Genomic DNA, 26,142 nt, shown 5'->3' on the forward strand with positions numbered 1-26,142 from the left:
AAGAGAAAAAACATAGCCTTTCAAGTATTTGTGTCTGCCTTATAGAAAAATCTTTCCGGGTATTACAGTAAATGTCAGAACAATAAGTGCCATAACCTCTACTTTACTGTGGAGTTGGTCGGAGCTGCTTTCAAATGCCATTTTCCACACACAGTACTAGGGAAAAATAATTCTACTTTTTCCATTAGTGGTGAAATGTATGTCTTAATACCAAGATGAATTTATATGCAAGACCGGTGTTGATTGTATGGCAGGCTTTGTCTGCAAAACAGTATTAATCTAAAGGGAATGTTTTTACACACATATCAGATATACTGTATATATCAGGGATTGTTTTTTAAACCTGAACAATAGTTTCTTGGTTATTGAACTTCAAAGCTGCAGGTAAAACAGATGGAAGGAGTTAAGAGATGTTGAGAATTGTTTTTCTGAAGGAGTTTTTGTCTTCACTCAGTTTGCCACAGGGGCTAAATGTATATAGATATTGTTTTTTTTATCTTATGGTAACTATTTATTTGGCAATGTTCTCCCAGTTTTTAGACTGAAGAGCAGACTGAACATCTGAGAGCTTAAATTGGCTTGTTTCTGTGCTGTGATTCACGAGTATATTCATACCTCTCAATATATCTAAATTTTGCAGAGCTTTGGCTTCTCATGCATACATATTGTGCAGCTTTTCTGGCAAATCTTGACTATTCTATTACTGTGTAATCATTTGCTGGTAGTGTAATTAACCTTCCGTTAAGTGTAATATCACTGCACATACAGAATACAGCATTCCAGTGTTAAAATTGGCAAAGTAATAATCTGTATCAGCCGGCATTCTGTTTATTTCTCACCGTCATGAGCTCAGGGAGAACTTTTAAGTTATGCACTGTCTTGGGTTGCTGAAAGACTCAGGACACTGACTGCCAAATGAGTGATGCACTATATCTGTGTTCATATCTGCTAGACCAAATCAGCAGCAAGCACTGTGGCAGCCATGTATGACTTAAAGTAATCATCCAAATGTCTTTCAGCATGATGTGCATTACATTTCTTGTTCTTTTCTGTTATGTTTCACATATGTTAAACATAGCATATTTGTTATTTCATTATAAACTACATAGCTACCATGGCTGGGAACAGCAGAAACCTTTTTTAGTCACATAAAACACCAGCTGTATCAGAAAGGAGAAAGTAGTTTGCTGTTTATTTATTTTTAAAGATATAAGTAGTCAGAGCCAATCCCAGCTGACACTGATGAGAGGTGGGGTACACCCTGGACAGATCTATTACAGCACTGAGACTCTTGCACTCTTCATTCATTTATTTACATGATTCTATATTTTGATAAAAAACACGCTTGTTCAGGTTGTGTAGCCTAATTTTAGCATATAGTTTAGGTGAGAGAGTCCGTCTGGTTCTGCCCCAAGAAAGAAAAATGCATCTCAGAACCTTTTTTCACTTTTTTTTTCTTGATTGTTTGGTCAATAATGTTGGGGAAATAATGTTTGGGGAAATGTGGTGAACCTTTTAAAGCGTTACTACGTGGAAGTCAACAATACAGAAATTTGGTTTCTCAATGAAATTAATTACAGAAGTTCATTGCAAAGTCAAACCCTTGAATTTGCTGATGACTGGATAAATAGAAGTGTACAAACAGACAATGGTAGTTTAAAACTCTATGGGAAAGACTTCTTAAGAATTAGCACTGACATGTTGACCTTTAATAGTCGCTCTGACAGTATAGATATACGCTGACATTTTCCTCAAAGCAAACATGCTAAAAGCCTCCAAAATGTTGTTTTTACTGTACATATCCAGTGTCTCTTTCACAGTAGTAATATCATTTTCATAATGTATATGCATGATAATGAGTATAGTAGTAGATTATCTTCTTCATTTAAAAGAGGATTGATGACTGAGCACACTGATAGCAGAGCACGAAGGGTGTTAAAAGCATCAGTAGCCTTTCGATCTTTATTAAGGATCATTATGCCTCTGTGATGTGATTGAGCACCATACTGCTCAGTATGCTGCAGTACAACTGAGTCCAATCTACCATGTGTAAAACTCTAAACTCAGTCTCTGAACTTTGTCTTGTTTCTTGTTGTTTGTAATACTTCTTATGTGTGACCAAGACACAAATTGTCTTGTCAAAAATCTATACAAGTCTACCTCAGGTGTGTTTTGGTTTTGATATGGACAGCTCGAGAGCAGGTCCAAAAAACCAGCTTTGTAGGTATTGTACATTTTTGTTTGTCTGTTCAAATATTTATTACTTAGTTTTTTGAACAGTTTCTTTTCAGTGTGATGTGTGCTACCTCAACAAAATGTTTGATATCTTTCTGTTTGTTGTTGCTGCCAATATAGTGAACGATCCTTAAGGCCAAAATACTGCCTGTGAATGAAGTCTGGGCTTCTTTCCAAGAGACAGAAAGACACAAAAGAGCTGATGAATACACAACTTCAGTGTTATCTTACATCGTTTGAATTAACACCCTGTTACCACAGCAGACATGAAGACACATCCCCTTTCTGGTGATGTTACTGCAGGAGAGAGATATTTCGATAACACATGCTCTTGTTGACTTGATAGTATAAGCTGAAGCTTTACTCAGTGTTCAGGGCTATGCTGATCACATACTGTAGCCTTTTTTTAAAACTCTGTGATTATGTTTGTGATTGCACATGGATCATCATCTCACTTTTCTGATTGTATTTTCATTATGCAATAGAAATAGTTTGTGCAAAACAATGGTAAATTAAAGATCAAACGTAAACACGATTTGTGTTATGTACACTTTATACTGATGAATGTCAGATTGTTGGTAGGATAAGTTCACACAATCAGTGTTCTATCTCAGGGGATTATAAAAGTCTAAAACTTTTTATTGAAGAATTGAGGAAAGAATTTTTTGATCCCCGATGACATCAGAGAGAGAGAGAGAAAAAAACAATGTCATAAAAGCTGCCCATTTCTGTCCAATATATATGTATATTACACTCAGTTGCGCAGGCGATAAATACTGTATAAAGCTGGCCGAATTTTTTTGCAGGGCATGGCCGGAAGTTTTGTTATTCCTTCAACATAGACTTTATGAATTTGTCACCATGGGCGCAATTGTTAAATTGGCTTATATCCAAAACTATTCGATAGACAGATAGGTAGATAGGTAGTAGTAGTATGCATCTATTACAACGGCGTTAATACAATTTTACATTCACTAACGGATAATTTAATAAATGAGACAGTTTGCTGTTATGAGACTTTTATGGTTACATATTCACTAGAGCCGTCATATTCAACACATACATGTTTCCGTGTAAAAAGTCTTAGTGTAAAGTATTATTGTAAAGTTGTTCTTTAGCTAAAGCTTAATACTTCATTAATATGATGAGTTAATGTTGTTATAAAGGCTGTTAAGAAGAGCTTTTTAAATACATTGCATTAAATATTGTGTGAGTTATATGTCTATGGTCGATGTTTAAAATATAATGAGTGATATACTGTGTCTTCAGTTTAAGTTGCCGTTTACACAATGTTTTATTGCTCTTTTGGAAAAGGATTTTGTTTTGAAAAGTGGAGCCGGAAGTGGATACATCGGCGGCACCGCTGCGCTGCACAGCAGCTGCACGCGCTCACGGCCAGTGTTTGACAAAGCTTGGTGTGGGTGCGCGAGCGGAGCGTGCGGCGGTAATGGCTGCCAGGAAGACAACAAATGAGCCCGACAGACGAGTCTAAGGTGAGAGACACGATGACAGCTCGCAGCCTAACAGCCCCGGCTTCCCCCGCATTTAGACTGGCGTCTTTCGTGCTGTGGCCACTTGGCTTGCAGGTGTGTGTGTTTTGAGGTATTGAATTTCTTGATGGCACACGCACGCACACACACGGAGGACAATAAGCTGTCAATACCTTGTGCTTATCATGCATGCCTCATTGGAGCCCCCGGGCTGGCACAGCCGGAGCAGTGGACCTGCTTTAGCTGTGACTACATGAGCGCGGTGAGATATGAAAGCCGACGGTGCTGGCGAGAGCCGGACTCTTTGTTAGCTCGCGTTAACGTGATTAGCTGCCGTTAGCTAACCAGCAACCTCGTTTGCTGACGGTGGTCAGGCCACAGAGCTGTTAGCCTGTTAGCCAGTCAGCCAGTGCGTATCCAAATCAGCCCGTTAGCTTGCTGCTCTTTATGCTCGGGACACAGTTTCGCGTTTCCGAGTTTCTGGGAGGTGTTTTTGGTCTGCAGGTCTGGGAGCACCCAGTAACGTTGTGTTTACATTTTAATCAAGTCCTAATGACAAGTCCGCTGGATGAGCGAGTACGGGCAGGTGTCTGACAGCGGCAGGAGGCGCCAGTATGCTGAACCCGCACTTTGAGTTGGTTCCCTCTTGCATGTTTAAAGTTTATTAGAAACAGCAGTTATTAACCTGAATTGAAAGAAGAGTTAGGTTATAATATATGTCTCTGAATTAGTGACAGAAGTGGTGAGCGGTGGTGTTTTTAGTATTTTAAGTATTTGCTAAAATTGTAACATAACATAAACTTTATTCGTCCCCAAAGGGAAATCCAGGTAGTCTTGTAGATAATTAGTAAGTCAGTAGTGTGAGTGGTTAGGTCAGTCATCATCTTCCATTGTCTAAGGTGTCGTAGAGCCTGATGGCAGTGGGGATGAAGGATCTCCTGTTTGGTTCAGTCCTGCAGCTCAGTGAGGTGAGTCGTCCACTGCAGCTGCTTCTCTGCTCCATCAGGATGTTGTGAAGGGGATGGTCAGTGTATTCCAGGATGGACTCTACCTTTGTCTGTCTGCATGTCTCCACCACAGCCTCCAGTGAGTCCAGCCTCATTCCAGTCACTGAACCAGCTTTTTGCACCAGTTAGTCCAGCTGCCTTGCATCCTTGTGCTTTATGCTGCCTCCCCAGCAGACTGCAGCATAAAGCAGCACACTGGCTGCCATAGTTTGGTAAAACATGTGCAGCATCTTCCTGTAGACGTCTAAGGAAATAATAATACCTCCATTAGTTACAGGAATGCCACCTTAGGAGGAAAAGTCATCTCTTTCCTTTTTTCATATAGAATATCTGTGTTCAGTGACCAGTCCAACCTATTGTCCAGGTGCACACCTAGATATTTGCAGGCTGACACCACTTAAATACCCACACCACACATGTTGTCTAGATAAGGAGGAGGTTTAGACCTTCAAAAGTCCACTACCATCCCCTTGGTTTTAGAGGTGAATACTACAAGGAAACTGTTAGCCTTTATTTAAAGTAGATCTGAAACGGCAGTCCTTCATTTAATTAACAAATTTATCAGGAGCAATCTTGTTAAAAGATAAATAATTTAAATAAGTAAATCAAGCAGAGCAACAGTGCTCAGTCCCCAGTATTTCAAATATGGGAATTTTCTGCTTTACTGTTTTATATTCTCAGTATCTTTGAGGTTTAGGTCGTTGGTTAGACAAATGTCACTGTGGATATGGAAATTACTTGATTAATCATAAAAATAATTAAGAAATTCAGAAATTTGACCTTAATTTCTTAAGAATTGACTCTTATTTACAAATACTTAAGTGTATTCCCTTTTGATTGCTAGAAGTCATTCGAAAATCTATCAAAATAAGTTTGCTTATTTTGCTCTGGCAATTGAACAGGATTATGTAACCTTATGATAAGGATGAGTTACACCAATTTCAGGATTTCACCTCTGGTGAGCTATAACCTTTTCTCACTTATCATTTTCATTGTGAATGTGCTGTAGCTAGTTTGGGGAACAATCATGCTGCAGTTTGGGCAGGTACATGCAATCATAAACACCTCAACAGGTTAATTTATAACCCTGTAACGGGTGCCAGTTTATGGAACCTGGTGTGTATTTGTAGTAATTTTTGTGGCTCTGTTGTAGTGTCATTGACATCTTGCCGCCTCCAAGTCAAACACAGTCCGAACGCATGCGCAGTTTGTGAAATCGATGTATCTTCTGCTCGATACATAATGCCTGCGAGTCTGTGATGTATTTTTGACAGTAAAGTCATGGTTGTCAATTCGTATTCATAAAGAAGAAACCCCAAGCGTAAAATTGTGCTTCATATTATTATTTAATTTTTTTTTTTTTTTTAGTTTTTTGGAATCGTTTTCTCGCATAAGAACACACACTGCGTATTTTATGTATGATTTGACTGATACGAGAGTTTACAAAACCACATTTTTGTACATTTTATTCATTTATGCACAATCTTAGGCCAATATGTATGAATGTTTATTAGTACACGCACGTCTGTTTTGACAGCAACCTTACCTCATAGGTGTCTGTGTTTTTGTTTATTTTTAAATGTTTGCTTAAAATGTTCACATTTGACCACAAGAGGGAGCAATAACAAGAGAATGTTTGATAACCACCAGTAAATCCTTACGATCCTGTGGAAAGGCCAAACAAAGAATCTGTCTTAATGTAGCACTATTTTACACTGTGTTTGGGTTCTTATAACTATTCTTTGTACATGCTATCTGTGTGACTACTTTTATGAATCCCTCCACCATGGCTCAGAAAAGAAACACTATTGGGAATTTTCTACTGCCTATCTTTGATCAGGCAAACTGTCTGCTTACGGTGTAAACAAGCCGCTACATCTGTGCCACAAATGTGAAAGACTTTGGTTGTGTCAGCATAAATGGAGGGGACAATGACAAGATGGACAATACTGAATGCTTTGCAGATACATTTAGTTTTCTTTGCTCCACTAAGAAGGCTTCCTGTGGTAAGATGGCCCATGCCAATGTCCACATGCAGGCCAAAATTTGCCAGACAAGTAAACTGGATGTTTGCTTTGTTTATTTCCCAATTTTGGGCCTATTGTCCATGTATGCGTGCCTCAATTGTAGTATGAATAGCAGTATGCAGGACACATTCTGCATACATTAAATTGTACCAATTTGATAAAGAGTCAACAAGTGGAATAAAAAACAGCATCCCCATAGCTAAGTCACTGAATCCATAGCAACATTTTGCTTCTTGTGTATAAAATAGGAAGACTCCGATTTTATCCATCCACAAATTGAATTTCTGGTGTTTAATGAGCTGCAGGAGTGGCTTTATTCTTGCTATGAGTTGTGCTATTTAACAGTATGTGATTTGCTGTAAAGCCAATGAACCAGAAGTAGAAATCCAAAAAAAAAACAAAAAAAACTAACACCCATGTTGTTTATCTACAGTGAGGACTAGGATGGTAAGCAGCCAACCAAAGTATGAGTTGATTCAGGAGGTGGGGCGTGGCAGCTACGGTGTGGTTTATGAGGCAGTAGTGAAGCGCACACGGGCCCGGGTGGCAGTGAAGAAGATCCGCTGCCACTCTCCAGAGAATGTGGAGCTGGCCTTGCGGGAGTTCTGGGCCCTCAGCAGCATCCAAAGCCAGCACCCAAACGTCATCCACCTGGAGGAGTGTATCCTGCAGCGAGACCAGCTCGCCCAGAGGATGAACCATGGCTCCAGCTCCCCGCTCTACCTGGAGGTGAGGACACACAATTCATTGAGGTAGCATGCTGTAATTTAACAGTAGAGCGTAACAGCTTTGTTTTGAAGTGTTGGTTGCAGAAGAGCTTAGCGTTAGATGGCACTCTTGACTCAACTGAAGATGATATTGTACTTGCCAAGAAGTAAAAACGTTTATGTTCGAACTAAACTCTAACTCCTAGGGTAACACAAGTGAAAATGCCAAAACAGAGCTATACTGCAGACTTTAAAGTGCAGGTATTAAACTCTGCAGCTGAAACACAGTTTGGAGTGAGTGTCGACATTCAGACAACCTGAGAGGAGGAGGAGGAGACGCTGTTACCCCGATGTAGGGTCTGTTTTTTAATGTTAATTACCACGGATGAATGAATTTCATAATGCACCTCTGCTTGTTGTTATGCCTAGCCTACATTCTTTATAGGTTAATTTAGACTAATTGGTATAATTAGAAATGCGACTTATGAACTGAAGCGACTTATGTTTTTTTTTCCTGTGCCTTCAACAAGGTCTGTTTTTGCTAAAAGCGACTTGCAGCATGGAAAATATGATACATAATTTCTTCTTCTAGTTTGTTAGAGAATCAATCATCCAGTAAAATGTTTATGGTTCTCAGGCTAATTGGCACAGTAGGCATCTTACTGAGCAGACAGACTACTGTTAAGACTACTGTCTTATCTGATGTCAGTCCACAGTGACTCTAAGACACAGACTGGGACTTATGTCTCCCTGAACCTCTGTGTTTTAAGGCTTCATGTCTATATTTCCCCTGGCACATTTATTTATTTATTTATTTTTTGTAGCCGCTCTATCTGTGAAACTCACTCACTCACTCACTCACTCACTCACTCACTCACTCACTCACTCACTCACTCACTCACTCACTCACTCACTCACTCACTCACACAATCTGCTATTCTGATGAGTGAGACAGGTTAGTCTGTGGATTAAATGTTTCTGTGTTCACATATAAACTCTGGTCAATGTTATGAGAATGAGAGAACATCTGGAGTTGTTGTTTTAACACATGCATTCACAGCGGGAGACACAACGGCGCTCACACAAGGGGTGGAATTAATACATCGATTCAGTGCCAGGGATTTGACTCCATCCCAGGCCACTTTGTAAATACGAGTAATATTGATGGACAAGCAGGTGGACTGTTGCTATGCACTATGGTTGCTATGTGCGTCGCTGAAAGATGCTATGACTTTTTTTGGCACCACAGCAAGCTGAAAGTCACGCTTGATGCAAGGAGTCAGAGTTTGTCAACTTATTCTGCTGCTTTGTTATTGCCGTAGGTCACCGGGGAATCTCGCGTGCTCCTGACGGTCTGCCTTCCACTGGCTCACACCTAGACACTACCCAGACTTTACAGTGGAGCTCGTAGGAGCAAAATCTGGCTAATATTCAGTACAATTGCGTTTTTACATGGAGCTCACCGGGGTATTGTTTAGCAATGTTCAAGTGCATGTCTTAAAGCATGTTGCTTCATTAGTGTTAATGCGCAACTCACTTTTAAGGGTGAAGGTCTAGTAAACAAGTGACTTTTCTAATGTCATAAAATTTAAGATCTTTTTAAATTTCATAACATAAAAATAATTAGTTGGTTTTATTTTTTTATTACATGTGTAGCAGACTTGTTGCTTAAGGCTCATATTTTGACAAAACGTTGAGAACAGACTTCTCCATATTCTATTGGTTACCCCGGTCCCAGGCCTGGGATAAAAATTGTATTTCCAGATTTATTAAAAAGATCGTCAGACAAATTTGAATAAAGTCCAACAAACTAATGAAATTAAAATTCAAATGAAAGCATAAAGTCTCACGATTCAAATGGTATAAAGCAGTTTAGGATTGTATTATCACAGCGACTACATTTTCTTAAAATCTGATTAAACATAATTGACTGATTAATCGATTATTAAAATAGTTTTAGTTTGTTGAAACCTTAATATACAGTATTTTCCGGACTATAAGTCATGCTTTTTTACTCCTCTGGCTAGCCCTGCTACTTATAAAGCAAAGAGATTTATATGTGTATATTAACAGTAATGTTATTGAGTGCTCACTAGCGTTAGACTCAATTGAAGATATACGATATCTTTATTGATGATTCTCCATCTATCTGTCCATCGTTCTGTTGTTTCCTGTTTCACTGAGGTCACCTGCATGTTTTGCAGTGGAAATCGCTCTGTTTTATCGTTAGAACTCCGAACAATTTCCAGGTCACTGACTTTGCATGACCTCTTTGCCACAATTTAATGTTAGTGTGTGCTTATATGATTTTCCTCATGGTCACTCCAATTAACATTTCAAACGATGTGTGTGTGTGTTTTCCTTGTTTTGGCCCCTAAAAAACATGCCATATTTTCTGGACTATAAGTCGCAATTTTTTTTTTACTCTTCTGGCTTGTCGTGCGACTTATAGAGAGAAGCAATTTATACGTGTATATTTACAGACATTTTGTGGAGAAGTCACCTGCGTTAGATGGCACTCTTGACTCAATTGAACCACTGAAGAAGTGGAAAAAATGCCACCCAAAAGAAAGCTATACTGCAGACTTCAAACTGCAGGTAATAAAATCTGTAGCTGAAACAAAGTTTGAAGTTAGTGTCAACTTTCAGACACCTAGAGAGACGAGCAGGATGTGCTGTTTCATCCCCCTCCACCCCCATGTCAGGGCAGTTGTTTACTGTTATGCACTTTGCTTGTTGTTATGCCTAGCATACGTTCTTTATAGGCCAATTTAGACTCTTAGTATAATTAGAAATGCACAAGTGCATTACAAAAATTCATTTATCTGTGTCAAGTAATGTTAAACAACTGCACCAACATTGGGGCAGGGAAGGGGGGTGGGTGGGTGTGAAGTGGTGTGTCCTCTCATGTTGCCTGAATGCTGATATTCACTCCAGGCTTGTTTTGGCTACATACTTTATTACCTGCAGCTTGAAATATGCAGTGTAGCTCTTTTGGGCAGCATTTTCACTGGTGTTATACTAGGAGTTACAGTTTAGTTTAGGAGTTACGTTTTTACTTTTTCAGCAGTGCATTATCTTCGTCAAGAGTGCCATCTAACGCTAGTGACTACTTGACAAAAGTACTGTAAATATACAGATATAATGGTATATTGGTATGGTATATTAAAACACATTTTACAAATTAAGGTGTGAGCTACCATTTTTTTTTTTCTCTTTTGATCTGTTGACAAATCTTTTAAGCCACTAGTGCTAACCAGCCACACTGGCTGGCTTTCTTTGGTTACTCAAAGGTTGGTTACTTGCCAATAAATTGATCTTTGGGGTGTAATACATAACTATGTCCTGTAGGTTTTTCTTCTTTTATTGGTAGTGAACAAATAACATTTATATGCCTCTGTCATAGTAAGGTGAGAACAACCAGACTGTCAAGATTTACAGTGAGGTCACTATACAGGATGGGATGTGACACCATTCAGAAGGAAACAGAAACAAAATATTGGATCCACTGGCTGTTGACATGTGCTTTATGAAAACACTGAATAGACTGGACATTAATGAAGTAAAAACATCATTGTGGGGACTTCCGGTGGGATGGGGGGAGCAGTAGGGATGCCTGAGTTACGAGCTCCAATACACTTTGGGCTCCTTAATATCAATTGAGCATCGTTTAAACACGTTTTTTTTTGGGTTACAAAATTCCCCAATCTTGCCTTGTACTATATCCTAGATATTATGAAAGGATCTGTAAATGTAGGAGATTAATATTTGACCAACATTCTTCTTGCTGCTGGGGAAAAAAGGCAATTACCAAGAACTCACTTAAGTCTGAGGCATCAAATTTTAAACAATGAATGGACATCATCAACAATGGAGAATCTTATATATAGATTAAAAATGAAAGAAATGTTTTGAGAAAGACTGGTTAATTTTAAAGTGTTTAATTTATAAATCAAAGAAGACATAAATTGGAATAATGGTTGAGCAGAACGCAGGACTTATTCTCCATAGGCATCGTTTGTTAATTTAGTGATATATTGTGTTTTTGTTTTTTTTTTTTCTTTGCTGTTATGACTTGTAAATTTAGAAAATCACTGTTATGATGTCTGGCTATAACCATGCGCTCAATCACAATAGCAATAACTGGCTTGTGTAGTTCAGGAACTGATAACATTAGAAATAGTTTTTAACAGACTGGCATTTAACAAATGCCAAATTCACTGTTAGTGAAAAAAGACCAATACTGTATTCTGTAATGAATTTGAAGTATGTTTTGATTTGTGGTATTCTGTGATCTGCCTTTGCTTTTATTTATTTTTCCATTTATGACAGATTTTTCTGTGGCATTGTAGACACAACAGGCTAAACATAAAAGTAATTTTTCCAGCAATGCAGTCAGTCAGCAGCAGCAAACTTTTAGCATTTATGTAAACTCATGTTATAATTGTTAATGTCACAGATTACAATTCTAGAGATGTGAAATACACATGGAATTAGAAAAAAAGAATGAAATTGAGGCCTGTTTGAGATGCATGTGTGCTTCCAATATGCAGCAACAGAAGTGCTGGAAGTTTCTGGGTGCTTCAGTGTTTCCTGTGGGCTCCGTGTCCCGACAGTCACATGAGCATGTTGTCAGGTTGAGCGTGGGGCAACAGACAGGTTGACAGGGGCTCACCTCCTTCACCCTGTCTTCAGGCTGTCATGTCGCAGTGCCGCCCCGCTGTCCTACGACAGGCTCACAGGCACTCTGCTGGTGTCCGATTATAGACTGTAAGTGGCACACAGGGCCATTGTCAGACCGTTCATTCAGTTTTCTGCAGCACTTGCATTGGACACTTTCCCAGAATCCTTTATTCTTGCTCTTTATTATTGCTCTGTAATGTGCCAGTACATGCTTACAGAATAATAGGGCAGAATTATCTGACCACACCAACTGTGAGATAATTTGCATCTCTTTTTTGGAGTGGTGAATTCCTTGTCTAGTGGCATATAGAACAATATACAGCCATTTGTTTACATCAGGGATTCCACTAGGAATTGTCTGCTGAACATAATCAGACAATTTGTTTTTCCTGTACTGTATTTTAAATCTGAAGTACCGTATTTTCTGGACTATAATTTTCACTTTTTTTTTTTTTTTTTTTTAAAACTCCTCTGGCTTGTGCAGGAACTTATATAGGGAAGTGACTTATATGTTTATATTTACTGTAATTTTGTTGAGTAGTCACTAGAGTTAGATGGCATTCTTAACTTACCTGAAAATTATACTGTACTGCCGAAAAAGTTAATATACGCTCCAGAGGAGTAAAAAAAAAAAAGTGCCAATAAAATACGATATGTTTTTTTTTTTCTGATCAACAAGCTTGTTTTTGCTAAAAGCAACTTATACTCCGGTGCGAGTTATAGCCCGCAAAATACATATTTATGTGTGGTTTAACACATACAGTGGGTACGGAAAGTATTCAGACCCCTTTAAATTTTTCACTCTTTGTGTCATTGCAGCCATTTGCCAAAATCAAAAAAGATCATTTTATTTCTCATTAATGTACACTCAGCACCCCATCTTGACAGAAAAAAACAGAAATGTAGACATTTTTGCAAATTTATTAAAAAAGAAAAACTGAAATATCACATGGTCATAAGTATTCAGACCCTTTGCAGTGACACTCATATTTAACTCACATGCTGTCCATTTCTTCTGATCCTCCTTGAGATGGTTCTGCTCCTTCATTGGAGTCCAGCTGTGTTTAATTAAACTGATTGGACTTGATTAGGAAAGGCACACACCTGTCTATAGAAGACCTTACAGCTGACAGTGCATGTCAGAGCAAATGAGAATCATGAGGTCGAAGGAACTGCCCAAGGAGCTCAGAGACAGAATTGTGGCAAGGCACAGATCTGGCCAAGGTTACAAAAGAATTTCTGCAGCACTCAAGGTCCCTAAGAGCACAGTGGCCTCCATAATCCTCAAAGGGAAAAAGTTTGGGACGACCCGAACTCTTCCTAGACCTGGCCGTCCAACCAAACTGAGCAATCGTGGGAGAAGAGCCTTGGTGAGAGAGGTAAAGAAGAACCCAAAGATCACTGTGGCTGAGCTCCAGAGATGCAGTAGGGAGATGGGAGAAAGTTCCACAAAGTCAACTATCACTGCAGCCCTCCACCAGTCGGGGCTTTATGGCAGAGTGGCCCGACGGAAGCCTCTCCTCAGTGCAAGACACATGAAAGCCCACATAGAGTTTGCCAAAAAACACATGAAGGACTCCCAGACTATGAGAAATAAGATTCTCTGGTCTGATGAGACCAAGATTGAACTTTTTGGCGTTAATTCTAAGCGGTATGTGTGGAGAAAACCAGGCACTGCTCATCACCTGCCCAATACAATCCCTACAGTGAAACATGGTGGTGGGAGCATCATGTTGTGGGGGTGTTTTTCAGCTGCAGGGACAGGACGACTGGTTGCAATTGAAGGAAAGATGAATGCGGCCAAGTACAGAGATATCCTGGAAGAAAACCTCTTCCAGAGTGCTCAGGACCTCAGACTGGGCCGAAGGTTCACCTTTCAACAGGACAATGACCCTAAGCACACAGCTAAAATAACAAAGGAGTGGCTTTGGAACAACTCTGTGACCGTTCTTGACTGGCCCAGCCAGAGCCCTGACCTAAATCCAATTGAGCATCTCTGGAGAGACCTGAAAATGGCTGTCCACCAACGTTCACCATCCAACCTGACAGAACTGGAGAGGATCTGCAAGGAAGAATGGCAGAGGATCCCCAAATCCAGGTGTGAAAAACTTGTTGCATCATTCCCAAGACGACTCATGGCTGTACTAGCTCAAAAGGGTGCTTCTACTCAATACTGAGCACAGGGTCTGAATACTTATGACCATGTGATATTTCAGTTTTTCTTTTTTAATAAATTTGCAAAAATTTCTACATTTCTGTTTTTTTCTGTCAAGATGGGGTGCTGAGTGTACATTAATGAGAAATAAAATGAACTTTTTTGATTTTGGCAAATGGCTGCAATGACACAAAGAGTGAAAAATTTAAAGGGGTCTGAATACTTTCCGTACCCACTGTAAATACTCAACTGACAGCCTTAACTGGCATTATTTTTTCAACTAATAGTTCATGTATTTCACCTGACATTTGAACTACTGTCGAACACCAATGGACACAGCTATTTTCAGTCCACAGCAGTCCTGACCAATAAATCGTATTTTCATCATCATATGAACATACGCAAAAAACACATCACAAGAGACTGCATGTGATGTGACTGAATAAACAAGAAAAATCATCAGTCAGTTTTGTTCAAGAGACTGCAGGACCAGCTAACCCCAACACGACTTGCCTGAGTAGTGCCTCCCACTTCCCCACACAAGCCAGGTGGCTGCAGTTAGCCTGCGAGCAGTTAGTGCTGGAGCAAATGCACCAGCAACTGGTGCAAGACAGCTTGAGAAGGCTGTTTACAAGTTTGTACTAATTTATGGTGTTATCCAACACTGTATACATGACAAAACAATGCTCATGTACTGCCATTTCAGATACATCTATCTCTTAAAGGGCCTGTAGAGTATCCTATCAAATCAACATTTACTGCATCTATGTAGCACACAACTGTAAGTCAAGCAGTGCTTTACAATATACATAATGAAAATAGGGGAGGAAAAAAATTCAAACAAACTAATAGTACAGTAAAAAACCCTCAAGCTTGTAGATGTTGTCCAAACTACAGGGGAGATAAAGCAATTTAATTTTGATTTAAAGGTTAATAGTTCAATGATGGAGCTGTTTTCAATAGGAAGAGTTTTTGAGAGCAGCTGTGGGAAATGTGTGATCGTCCCAGCGTATATATGTCCTTGGAACTTCCAAGTTTGCGGCAGCATGTATTGTTAAGAGGTGAGCAGGAGCATTCTGTGTACGCTGTATAGCTGCTTTATGGATGCATAGCGTTTTGTCACAAATTTAATGTTAGGGGAAAAAGAAGTGGAAAAATGACAAAGTCTGCACGAACGAATAGTTTCTTTAAAAATGCAAGCTTCTTACTGCATATGCATGCACACTTCATCTGCTCTGAACTCGTCACAAAACCTGGGCTTCAGCACCCTCTACAGGAATGGCAGGGTACAATACAAAGCCCCAAACTACACTGTCAATACATTTGTATTAGGGCTGCAGCTATCGATTATTTTTGGAGTCGAGTATTCTACTGAATATTTCAGCGATTAAGTAATCAGATAAAATAGACGTTTGCATTTTGAAACAATAATACTATTGTGTAATGCATGACAGAAACGACAGGTTACCTGGAAATGATGTTCCCTTGTCGGCTTCGCTGGGTGAGGTGGTCTGGTTCACAACTGGATGCTTTCTGAAGCATTGACGAAGTGCTGTTGTGGTTCACCACTTCTATTTTACAATACACGCACTGTATCATGTTTTCATCTTTTTTAAGTTTAAAATGATCCCACATTGGACATTTTCTGCCTTTTACGGACAGTTTCTCTCTGCCATAGCACCATAGACTGATTAGGCTAACTTCAGTTTAGCTAGATGTAATAATTAATAGCTGAATGTAACTGCTATTTTTCATATCCCTGCTTATGTAGTTTTTATGCTGTCCCACACACTGTCTTCTTTTTATTGACTGTTTCCTGATCATGAGTCAGATGTAACAAATGGAGATCATGTTGTCAGTAGGCATCCTTCATTTTTTTGCCCAGTGGTACATCTATGTACACGTCTCAGATTAGAGTTTGTATAGATCGCTGTGCAAGGTTTGATCAAGGCTTTACTCTTCAGCTCACTTCAGTTACTTTAAGCAATGAGACACCACTTCAGTTTTACTTTATCATTTCTTACTTTTGTTAGTAAAAGGTCATCTTCTTTCATTGATTACACTCCATCCATTCCTTGGGTGAGAGGTGGGGTATACCATGGACACACTCATTCCCACCTACAGGCAGTTTAGAGTCACCAGGTAACCTAACCTGAATGTGTTGGGGGGAGTAGACCTGAGTACCCAGTGAAAACTCACCTCACACAAACACAGGGAGAACATGCTAACTCCACACAGAAAGATCCTGGGTTGAATGGGGTTCTAACCTGTGAGGTGACAGTGTTAACCACTGCATCGCCCATCTACAAGTCTTTTTAGTGCTTTTACTTCACCTTCACTTCTCTCAGCACTTCTACTTAAAGTAACAATCTATGATCTGTGATTGCACTTTAAAACTAAGAGCTGTGTTCAGTTCCCATTTCAGCTTTTCTCATTAATTGTGTTTCTCTGGCCATTTGAACTTCATGCATTACTTTAGTTATTTAAAGTTTTTACTGAACCACTTTAGCTTTCTTTATGAAGGCTTTTCCCACAAAGCTTTTTCTAGTTTGTATTATTCAGTTACTCTCAAACCTTTTTATGTTTCAGAGGAAGTACCATCTATAAAAATCCACAAACTCATCCCATTTAATGTTAAATTGATATAAGATGGATGTAACCTCATGGATTTGTTACCTGCTATCAGAGATGGAGATTAAATGAATTTACATCCTATCACAGGAATAAAAAAATGAGAGACCTCTCTCACAGTGCCTTACAGGAAGGTTGGACACAACCTGTTATGAATACAAAGCCAGCGCAACCTGCCTTGTTTAGTTATTAGTGATTTATTTATTTTTCATGTATTTTTTCCTCCTCACTGCATAGTTATGTCGCTCTATATCAGTATCATTTTTGGTTCCAGTTGTTGCTACATGGACTTGGATTTGTGATCGACCACTTTGGTTTGCTTCTGTTTTGTGTAAATGCCAGGCAGTTTGCGTGACAGCTTACTTTTGTCTGTGTAGATTCTCTTTGTTCATTTCAACTTGTGCATACAGTTAAATTTTTGTTACCATGATTACTGTCACTACTGTCTTCATTAACAGTTTGATTTTTGCTTTTGCCATAAGGGAGCACTCACTGCTTGTTAAATGGAGGCAGAGCAAACACAGAAAGGGTCTGTCAGTCTTGGTGTGGCTATTACGGCCATATTATTCTAACATTACAATGCTGCTTGAATCACCCACACAGTAGAGGAGAATAAGAACAATTTAATCCATTTGTTTAGTGATACTGACACATGCAGCCCTTCAACTGTTGTCTCTATCAGAATATTGACTAATTTTTTTTCTTTTTTTGTGTTTGTACTGCAGCTGGTGGAGACATCACTTAAAGGTGAGATCACATTTGACCCATGTTGTGCCTACTACTTGTGGTTTGTCATGGACTTTTGTGATGGGGGCGACATGAATGCCTACCTGCTATCCCGCAAGCCCAGTCGGAAGACCAACACTAGTTTCATGCTGCAACTGGGCAGTGCTCTGGCCTTCCTGCACCGCAACCAGATCATACATCGCGACCTCAAACCGGACAACATCCTCATTTCCCAGGCCTGCACACCGGCTGGCTCATCTGAGCCCACCCTCAAAGTTGCTGACTTCGGCTTGAGCAAGGTCTGCTCCGCCTCTGGGCTCAATCCAGAGGAGCCAGCCAGCGTCAACAAGTGCTTCCTGTCCACAGCCTGTGGGACAGACTTTTACATGGCCCCAGAGGTCTGGGAGGGTCACTACACGGCCAAGGCAGATATCTTTGCCCTTGGGGTGATTATCTGGGCCATGGTTGAGCGCATCACCTTTGTAGATGTGGAGACTCAGAAGGAGCTTCTAGGGAGCTATGTGCAGCAGGGCTCAGAGATTGTACCCTTAGGGGAGGCCTTGTTAGAGAACCCAAAGATGGAGCTGCTGATCCCTGCCAGGAAAAAGAGCATGAACAGCCACATGAAGCAGCTGATCAGGGAGATGCTGTCGGCCAACCCTCAGGAACGTCCTGACGCCTTTGAACTAGAGCTCAGACTGGTCCGGATTGCCTGCAGAGAGCTGGACTGGGACACGTGATGGACGAGCAAATGGCACCACAGACTCAGTCGATCAAGCTCATGTACACGTCTCATCAGCTATTGTTAACCTAGATGGTTAATCAAGGGGGAATTATTTGTTTTGACTTGGGAACAATGACTAGAGGATAGTAATTGTTTGTATCAAGGCTTAAATTTCATCCACTTTCCCAGCACACATAGTCCTGTACTAGCTGTGTCTTTATAACGAAAAGGAGAGGTGTGACACCCACCACCGCTGCTCAGAACTGCAGCTTAGTCTCAGGCTAATCACATTACAGCTTCTACTTCCTCCTTACAGATGCACTCAAGCGTGATGGAAGAGCAGAATGGCCTCAAACATCCTGAATGCAATTGGAAGTGAAAATCAAAGTGACAGTTTATCTATAAATACCATCCTGGACTCGGTGCTAATTGTTTCTAAATGCAATAGGAGACATGTTCCTGTGATTGTTCTGTGTACATTTATCCAAAGGGACAACATTAAAATACTGTCACCTCAGTGCATAAATATTGAAGCTGTTTGAAGCTTTAGACAGAACTGGAATAAAAAAACAGATTTCTGCCTGGCTGTTACCACCAGCATAAATATTTACAATATTTACATCCAGATTTGATTCTGTTTTAGCATCAAATGCAGATGTACCCTGAATGCTCAGGTAATAAAACCATACAGACTTACCGATGGTATTTGTAGACAAACATGTACAGACAAGGTCAGTTTGCTCAGTAGTCTTAAAATACTAAACTTTGGTGCTTGAAGATAACATTTTTTTCAAGGCTGCTTCACTGGTTGTTTGGGTGGAGGACATTTTATTAGTAAGTATTCAGCCTGCAGGTGCTTGTGGTTGTTGTTTTCCTGCCTATTCCAAACTTCAAGATAAGTGGATCGTTCCCAGACACACCCTGACCAGCTTACTAGAATGTGTAATGATCTAGACATGTCACTTTTATTTATATAGAGCCTTAAACACTTCATTTAAATATTAATACCATTCATAGTTAATGATGAAAAGAACAATATGTGTGTTCTCAACACGCTTTTGTGACATACTCGAAGCCCTACGTAAAAATAATAATAATGTACTTAGCTAATGGAAATGGGTATTGCAGAGTAGTGTGGGCTATTAATGCTGGCATTTGTCCATACTACATACTACTGATTCTAAGTATGCAACTTATCTGATCATGTTTCTTAACCCATTAAATGTGTGGTGCTGTTGCCATGTTCCCATATGGTGAATGTAATGTCATAGCCAATAGAAATAATGTTCCAAACTGTAAATGTGAAAATCAAGTAGCAGTAAATCAGAACTATCCAATAAAGTAACAAGAGAATACAAATTACTGAGCACACTACAAGAAAGTATTCTGGCCTATGCTCAAACAATTTTGTACAGTGACTCTCTCACACATGTAAACTAATCTACTTTTGAGAGAGGTCACTATGTTGCCTAGACATAGATTTAGGTATCTGAAGTGTAGGCACTTGTATTATAATAGCACTGATATGAATATTCATGTTCATTTATTCAGAGACTTGAATCGGTAAAATGGGCGAGGAATTCAGTGAAAGCACTTTTATTTTGTTTATATTTATTCCTCATAACTACCTACTGCATTATATGGAGAAGCTCTGGATTGAGTGTGATAACTGTGTTGGTATTAATTTATCAGGCTAACATGTCAGCTAACAGTCTACTTACACATGCAGTGCCTCTCACCTTCAGGGAACAAGTGAGAGAAGACACCAGCACACACAATCCTCCATGAGCCAGAGGATCTCAGCTTTTTTCCCTTTGACACATAATACTGTTGTGTTTAACTTGATCTCCTCTCACTGTCACTGCTCCTCATTTCCTTTGGCTTTGGATCTTACAGTAATCCCTTTCTTCATGCTTCCAACAGGCTAATTGTAAGCCTATTAAGTTGTTACAGCACTTGGCAGAGGATCATGCCTGGGACCCCTTTTGCCTTTCAGGTCATAAATAATTTGTGTACTTTTTACAATTTTTTTTCAAAAACCTGTAAAAGCAAACAATCTTGACTTCTACATTGCTCTCAAACTCGTGGCACATAATTTAAATTTGTTAGACTCATTGGCAGAATTAATCTGATATATGGCCTTTTATTCACCCCGTAGTTGTCATAGTTTTATTTCATGTCATGACATGATATAGATTTGCCTTATTTCAGAAATTTGCCGCTTTGCTTTTGACACTGACATGGTCTTGCTGATATTTCACTCAATCACACAATTGGCATAAATTGCTCTTGAGCCACTCCATGTTCCACTAACTTTCAGCGAGATGCTTTATGAACAGCAATACCGCAAATCAGTATTAAAACACCTGTCTTTATAGCTAAACATCTGTGCTCTTTTGGACAATGTTTCTCTGCTTCAAGAATGTGGTATTTGTGTCTTTCTGTACATGAGCAACAAAGTTTAGACTCAAATTAGGTCACCCATATCCTCAGAGCTTGAAGGAGAGCAGAGGATGATGGGCAGAGTCATTTCGGGCCAGATTTCATCCTTCTGTTCTTCTAGACAAGGGGGGGGAGTGGAGACACGTTGCTTCCTCCTATGTTTTCCAAACAAACGCTGGGTCTGTGGTATCAAGAGATTTTGATTTGTTGTATCAAATTCCTTTGCACATATGTAATTACTGTATAGGATCAACAGAGGATGAACAAGGTTGATGTACATTTGACTGGATGTGCTCTGTTTTTAAGAGCCTGACTTCTTTGTAAATTGCTATGATGGTTGTTTTTTCTTCAGCTCCTAATTCAGCCTCATTTCACTTCAATCACTGAAAAGGTGTGATATATTTACAGGTTAATACTGTTGGTGTGCTAGTGATAATTGTATGTTTTCATTGGCCTATTGTTTGTGATTTTTGTGTAAGCTAAGCTGGAATACAACTCTGTCTTCGCACTGGTACAGACTATTTGGAAGAAAAACGGTCTCTTTTGGACTTCACTGAGACATCAGTCAGACTGCAGACCTGATCCTGGACCAGCATACATTCTATTTGGTATCTCTTTATACCCTGATATTTTAGTCAAGAAGTGGGTCATAAAATGTGTTACAGCAAAACTGGTAAAAATACAAACTCGCCTGATGGTAAGCGATGTTTTAGAGAAAATATGGCAAAAAAACCTGACGTGGAAAAGGTTTTTCCATTACATCCAAAGCAGATATCAATTTATAAAAGGACATATCTCCATATTAAATGTATGAAAATTTGTGTATTTCTTGCTTATTAACTGGACCAGTTTTTGTTTGAGGTTTAGTAACTGCATTGTGTAACCTATCTAACCTGACCTAACATATAATATAACCTACATATTTAACTTGGGTTTAATTATGTTGAACAAAGGAATTCAGTTGACATGAGGCATCTGTGTTTGTATTCATCATTCTGATCAGTGATACCATGAATGTCATCATTTTTGAAAGTGTGAGGTGTTCACACTGGAAAAGTGAGAGTATATAGTATACACACTGAATGCTGGATTTTTTTTTAGTAGCTCCACGATGTATTGCTTAAAACAAATGGAGGAGCTGCCCATGGCTGAAAAACATTACAATAAAGTGCCAGGAATATCTTAGAAACAGCAACACTAAAAGTTTAAATTTTGATATATACTTATGCAGATTATCTGTAAAGGCAATCAAACAGCAGTACTAGACTTTGACTGCCAATCATGCTTCATAAAGAAACATCACAATGTTGTTTCCACAAGTATATTTTTTGCTCCAGTGTGTTGTTGAAAGTTGCTCTGCTGCGCTCAATTCAATTCTTGTGAACAAAAAGATGAAAAAGTTCTTTAGTAATTATACTGTGCTTATAATATTAGGTCACTTTTTAGCAGTATGCTGTGTACTCAGAACCTGCTAACAATTTATATATAATTTTTGAATAGTGAAGTACTTTGATTTCCTGTATACTAACTGCAGCATAATAAAATGATTAGTATCTACATACTGTGCACAGTGTAGAAGTGGGACACAGCTTATCATTTTATTCAGTAGTATTGCTGTAATGCAGCTTCAGGCCACTAGTAGCAGCAGTCACACTGCTGCTAAGCTACACTCCAGTTGCTCTATAGTGAGCACCATCTTTTTGTATTATCTGTAATGGAAAAAGTTTTTTTTTTTTTTGTTTTGTTTTTTTGGTGCAGGAAAGAAAAACATGCTTTTTGTTATTTTGCACCTCCATGTCCTTTCTGCCAGTGGTTGCTAAGAAGAATGCCTACCATCTGGTTAGTTTTCTCCGTATTTCCTGTAACGGGTTTTATTAGTTAACTGAAATGACCAAGTTAGCGAGGAAGCACTCTGATGCAAAGAATGCATCCTGGATCACGGCTACTCTGAAGTGTCCTGTTGCAGACTAAGAACACACTTCAATCATGTCAAATAACAGATCTTATCTAATGTGCAGCCAGGCACACTCCTGCTGTCACACTTTTGTATGAACAGTTTTTGCCCTCTGTGAAATATTTTGAAGAGATTAAATGATGTTTATCAAAAGTGGTGTGCTTGATGGATTTTTAATATACTAATTTAATGAACTAAGATAATCATTCAGTGACTTTACAATTGAGCTTTCACTCTAGGCCATTTTCATTGGCTCTGCACTGCATCATCGTAATTTCTGTAATTCAATTCACCTGCTGGTTCCTGGTTTTCTACTGGTCTACAGCTTGTTGCTATAATATTGCCACTGCACACCTGTAGCTGCCCATGTGACGGTTAGGTTAAAAGTTATTCTGCCATGTGGAGCCAAGGTAAAGTTACATCAGATAATGTCTTTTCTGTGTAAATCATTTTTTGCATATATGTTTCGGAACACTATTGTTTGCTTTGACTCAGCTTACAGTCAGCCTGCTGATGGGAGCTGCAAAGCAATGACATCAAAGGTGTGTCTGGCCACTATTAATGTCAACTGAAGAACAACTTAAGGATATGGACAATCTTTTCTGTTTAAGTCTGAATAATTCCTTCATCCTGATGTTTGCACAGAAGGCAGCTCTTCAGATTTTGCCCTGCACAGTGTCTCAGCTTCTCTCTGCTTCTGAAGTCACCACTGAAGACTTTGTATTTTATGACTGGGAACTCAATCAGGTATGAGAAAAAAATTTCAGAATCTAACAAGAAAATAAGTGTGTGTGTGCACTTCACTGTTTACTTTTGTGGCTATAAAAAGCAGTGATGTTTGTACAACGATTTTGCCTTGATGAGTGTGCAGAAGGTACATTTAGTATTTCACATCAGACAAAGGATTAACTAAGGAAATTGGCAATTTAACTCTACACTTACATCACAGTAAATTCCATTAGCTGATAGCTGTAGATTCTCTTAATCCTGTCAATATGAACTTGTTTCTTTAGAAGCAGGAACCACACTTTCCTTAGTGTCATTTAAAACCAAGAGCCCATTTTAATACTGTCATCGTTTGCAGGGAAAAAAGCAGTATCATTAAATTCCATACCTTTAATTGCTAAATTCTTCAGTACATTTGGATCTGAGGAGAACTTGTATAATTGTTTTGTTTGCTTGTTTCTCTAACTGCAGGTGTCTGTAGTGGGCATCGTCAGAGGAGTTTCTCACCTTAAGAGCAACATTAAGTACTCTGTGGATGACATGACCGGTCCCCCTTTAAATGTGAAGCAGTGGCTTCAGAATGAGGCCAGTGGCATCAACCCACTCTGTTTACAACTGGAAAATACTTTTTTTTTTTTTTTGGTAAATAATCAATTTCAAATTTTTTGCAGGACCACACTCTGTTTGCTTCTCCTGGAACATATGTGAAGGTTATAGGAAGATTGTGTAAAAGCAGTGTGAGTAATACCAACAAAGGTTTCAAAGACATGAGGTCTTAGCTCTGACGGTGTTAACTTTCAGCTTGTTCAATTTTCTAGGGTCAAAGGTCCTTGAAGGCATTGAAAATCCTTTGTATCAAGGACCTGAATGAGATCACATCCCACATGTTGGAAGTTGTGCAAGTCCATATGCAGCTTTTTGGAAAGGTATGGCAGCTAGTGAAACAGTTTGACAGAAATTGTAAAAAAGTCTTCGGGCAATTTTAGTATTGAGAAATTGTCAGATGTATGAATGATGTAGTGAACACAAGTCAGATTGTTCCATGTTTAGCTCATCAGTTACAGAAATGCTCCAACTAGTGCCCTGGAATCACCAGCCTTCCAGCCCCACCTCTTTGTCATGGAATGTCATTTTGTGTTGCCATTGCTGTATGATTTTAAATAATTTTTACTAAAATCAAATCTGGATGTAATTTTTTTTTTTTTTACTAAAAATACATGTTTACAATCTTCCTGAGTGCTCCTGTTGTTAATCCAGGTGTTCGACGTGAATATGAATGCCACTGTTTCCTCACTGTCTGCTGCGTGTCCTGAGGGCGTCTTACCAAATGGTTTGTCTACCATCCAGAAACAGGTTAGTGGGAATAAAGTTCACCCAAACTATAAACACATGTCCTTGCTATTGATGAGTGATGTAAAATGGATTTCATTGAATTCATTTAAAAAAAAAAAATTATTTAGCAAGACAAAAAATTCAAAACTTGTTCCATCTTCTGAAGGTTTCTTTTCCCTTTTATTGCAAGTGGAATATATTTGGGTTTTTGTCTTAGTCACATAAAACAACCAGTTTGTAGAGTTGTCACCTAATTTCTTCATTCTTGTTTGAGGTGCTGCATGTAATCAGGAAGTTTCCTAGCCGTGGTGCTGGCATCAGCTTCCATGACTTGAAAATGCAACTGGCCTTCCTCAGTATGACAGATATAAGGTACCTGCTCATTATACCTTTGTACTGTGTAAGCACAGGTATGTTTGATTGATTTGACAGTATGCGTTGGTATGATAGTTATTGCAATGGAACTATTAATTTGAAGGTGTGTCAAACATGTCTTTGTGCAGCTCTTCCTTGAGTTTTCTTCTAAATGAAGGCCATGTCTTCCCTACCATTGATGAGCATCATTTCAAGTCAGCAGAGTATTAGCAGGCTTCCTGGAGGCCAGTGAAATGTCACAATATCACAGTGCTCACCAGGATGTACAGTTTAGGCTATACTCATATTTAGGGTGACGTCATTTGTTTTAGTTGTATACTGTGTATGATGTACTGTAGTGGTGACTTTGTCTGAATACAAAGCTGGTAAACCTGCATAGAAATGAGCAAAACTGTAACGGCTTATTCTGTTTTTTTTTTTTTGTGAATTGCTTAGGCTTCTCTGCTTGACCATATGTTTCTTCTGAATTTGTCCAAATATCACACTAATTGTAAAAATGTATACAAATATCTAAATATATTGTCATTTTATAACGATTGGGTAACGGACTGCACTTCCTGAGTGTCTGTCTATGAAGTCCTCAGCTTCTCACAGTTCAAGGTAGAAAACAATGGGGCTGAATGTGAAAGCAAAGCAGAATGCCAGCTTTTGGCTGTCTGTGTGAGGGTGATGTTTACATGCTTTAAGCAGTAACTGGCCTCTGAGCTTATGGAAACACAGGAGTTGCATTTAAAAACAGCCTGGTTTAATGACAGAAAACTGAGCACAAATTTTGAAATTCTACTTTGTAAAGTTCATTAACATGTTAGCAATGTTGTGAAGTAACTCTGAAATAGTGTAGACTTGTTATATTCACTTTAGCTTACTTTCTGTTTAATAAACTTCACCAGTTCAGTAAAATAACACAAGTTACCCAACAGTGTTGGGT

General features: G+C 39.0%; 1 protein-coding gene and 1 pseudogene across 3 annotated transcripts; both read left to right on the forward strand.

Moving 5' to 3' along the window:
- Positions 1–3,623: 3,623 nt before the first annotated feature.
- pdik1l (PDLIM1 interacting kinase 1 like) lies at positions 3,624–22,901 on the forward strand. 3 transcript variants are annotated; one of them, XM_026300634.1, is made up of 3 exons: positions 3,624–3,728; positions 7,193–7,488; positions 17,661–22,901. In XM_026300634.1, exons 2-3 carry the CDS (start codon positions 7,204–7,206, stop codon positions 18,399–18,401), a joined length of 1,026 nt encoding a protein of 341 aa, XP_026156419.1. In that variant the 5' UTR covers positions 3,624–3,728; positions 7,193–7,203; the 3' UTR covers positions 18,402–22,901. The 3 variants fall into 3 exon arrangements, with proteins under 3 accessions (XP_026156419.1, XP_026156420.1, XP_026156421.1); XM_026300635.1 differs by having other exon boundaries at positions 3,665–3,821; XM_026300636.2 differs by lacking the exon at positions 3,624–3,728 and adding an exon at positions 3,873–3,987.
- Positions 22,622–25,505, forward strand: LOC113126248 (replication protein A 32 kDa subunit-like; annotated as a pseudogene).
- Positions 25,506–26,142: the final 637 nt, after the last annotated feature.

The sequence above is a fragment of the Mastacembelus armatus genome, chromosome 11 (genome assembly GCF_900324485.2).
Source record: "Mastacembelus armatus chromosome 11, fMasArm1.2, whole genome shotgun sequence".
Lineage (NCBI taxonomy): Eukaryota > Metazoa > Chordata > Actinopteri > Synbranchiformes > Mastacembelidae > Mastacembelus > Mastacembelus armatus.

What these genes read in the sequence shown, in the direction of transcription:
- pdik1l (XM_026300634.1), top strand. Translation starts at nt 7,204, where the DNA reads ATGGTAAGCAGCCAACCAAAGTATGAGTTGATTCAGGAGGTGGGGCGT. An exon ending in GCTCCCCGCTCTACCTGGAG is followed by an intron (nt 7,489 to 17,660) that starts GTGAGGACACAC and finishes TTTGTACTGCAG; the next exon opens with CTGGTGGAGACATCACTTAA.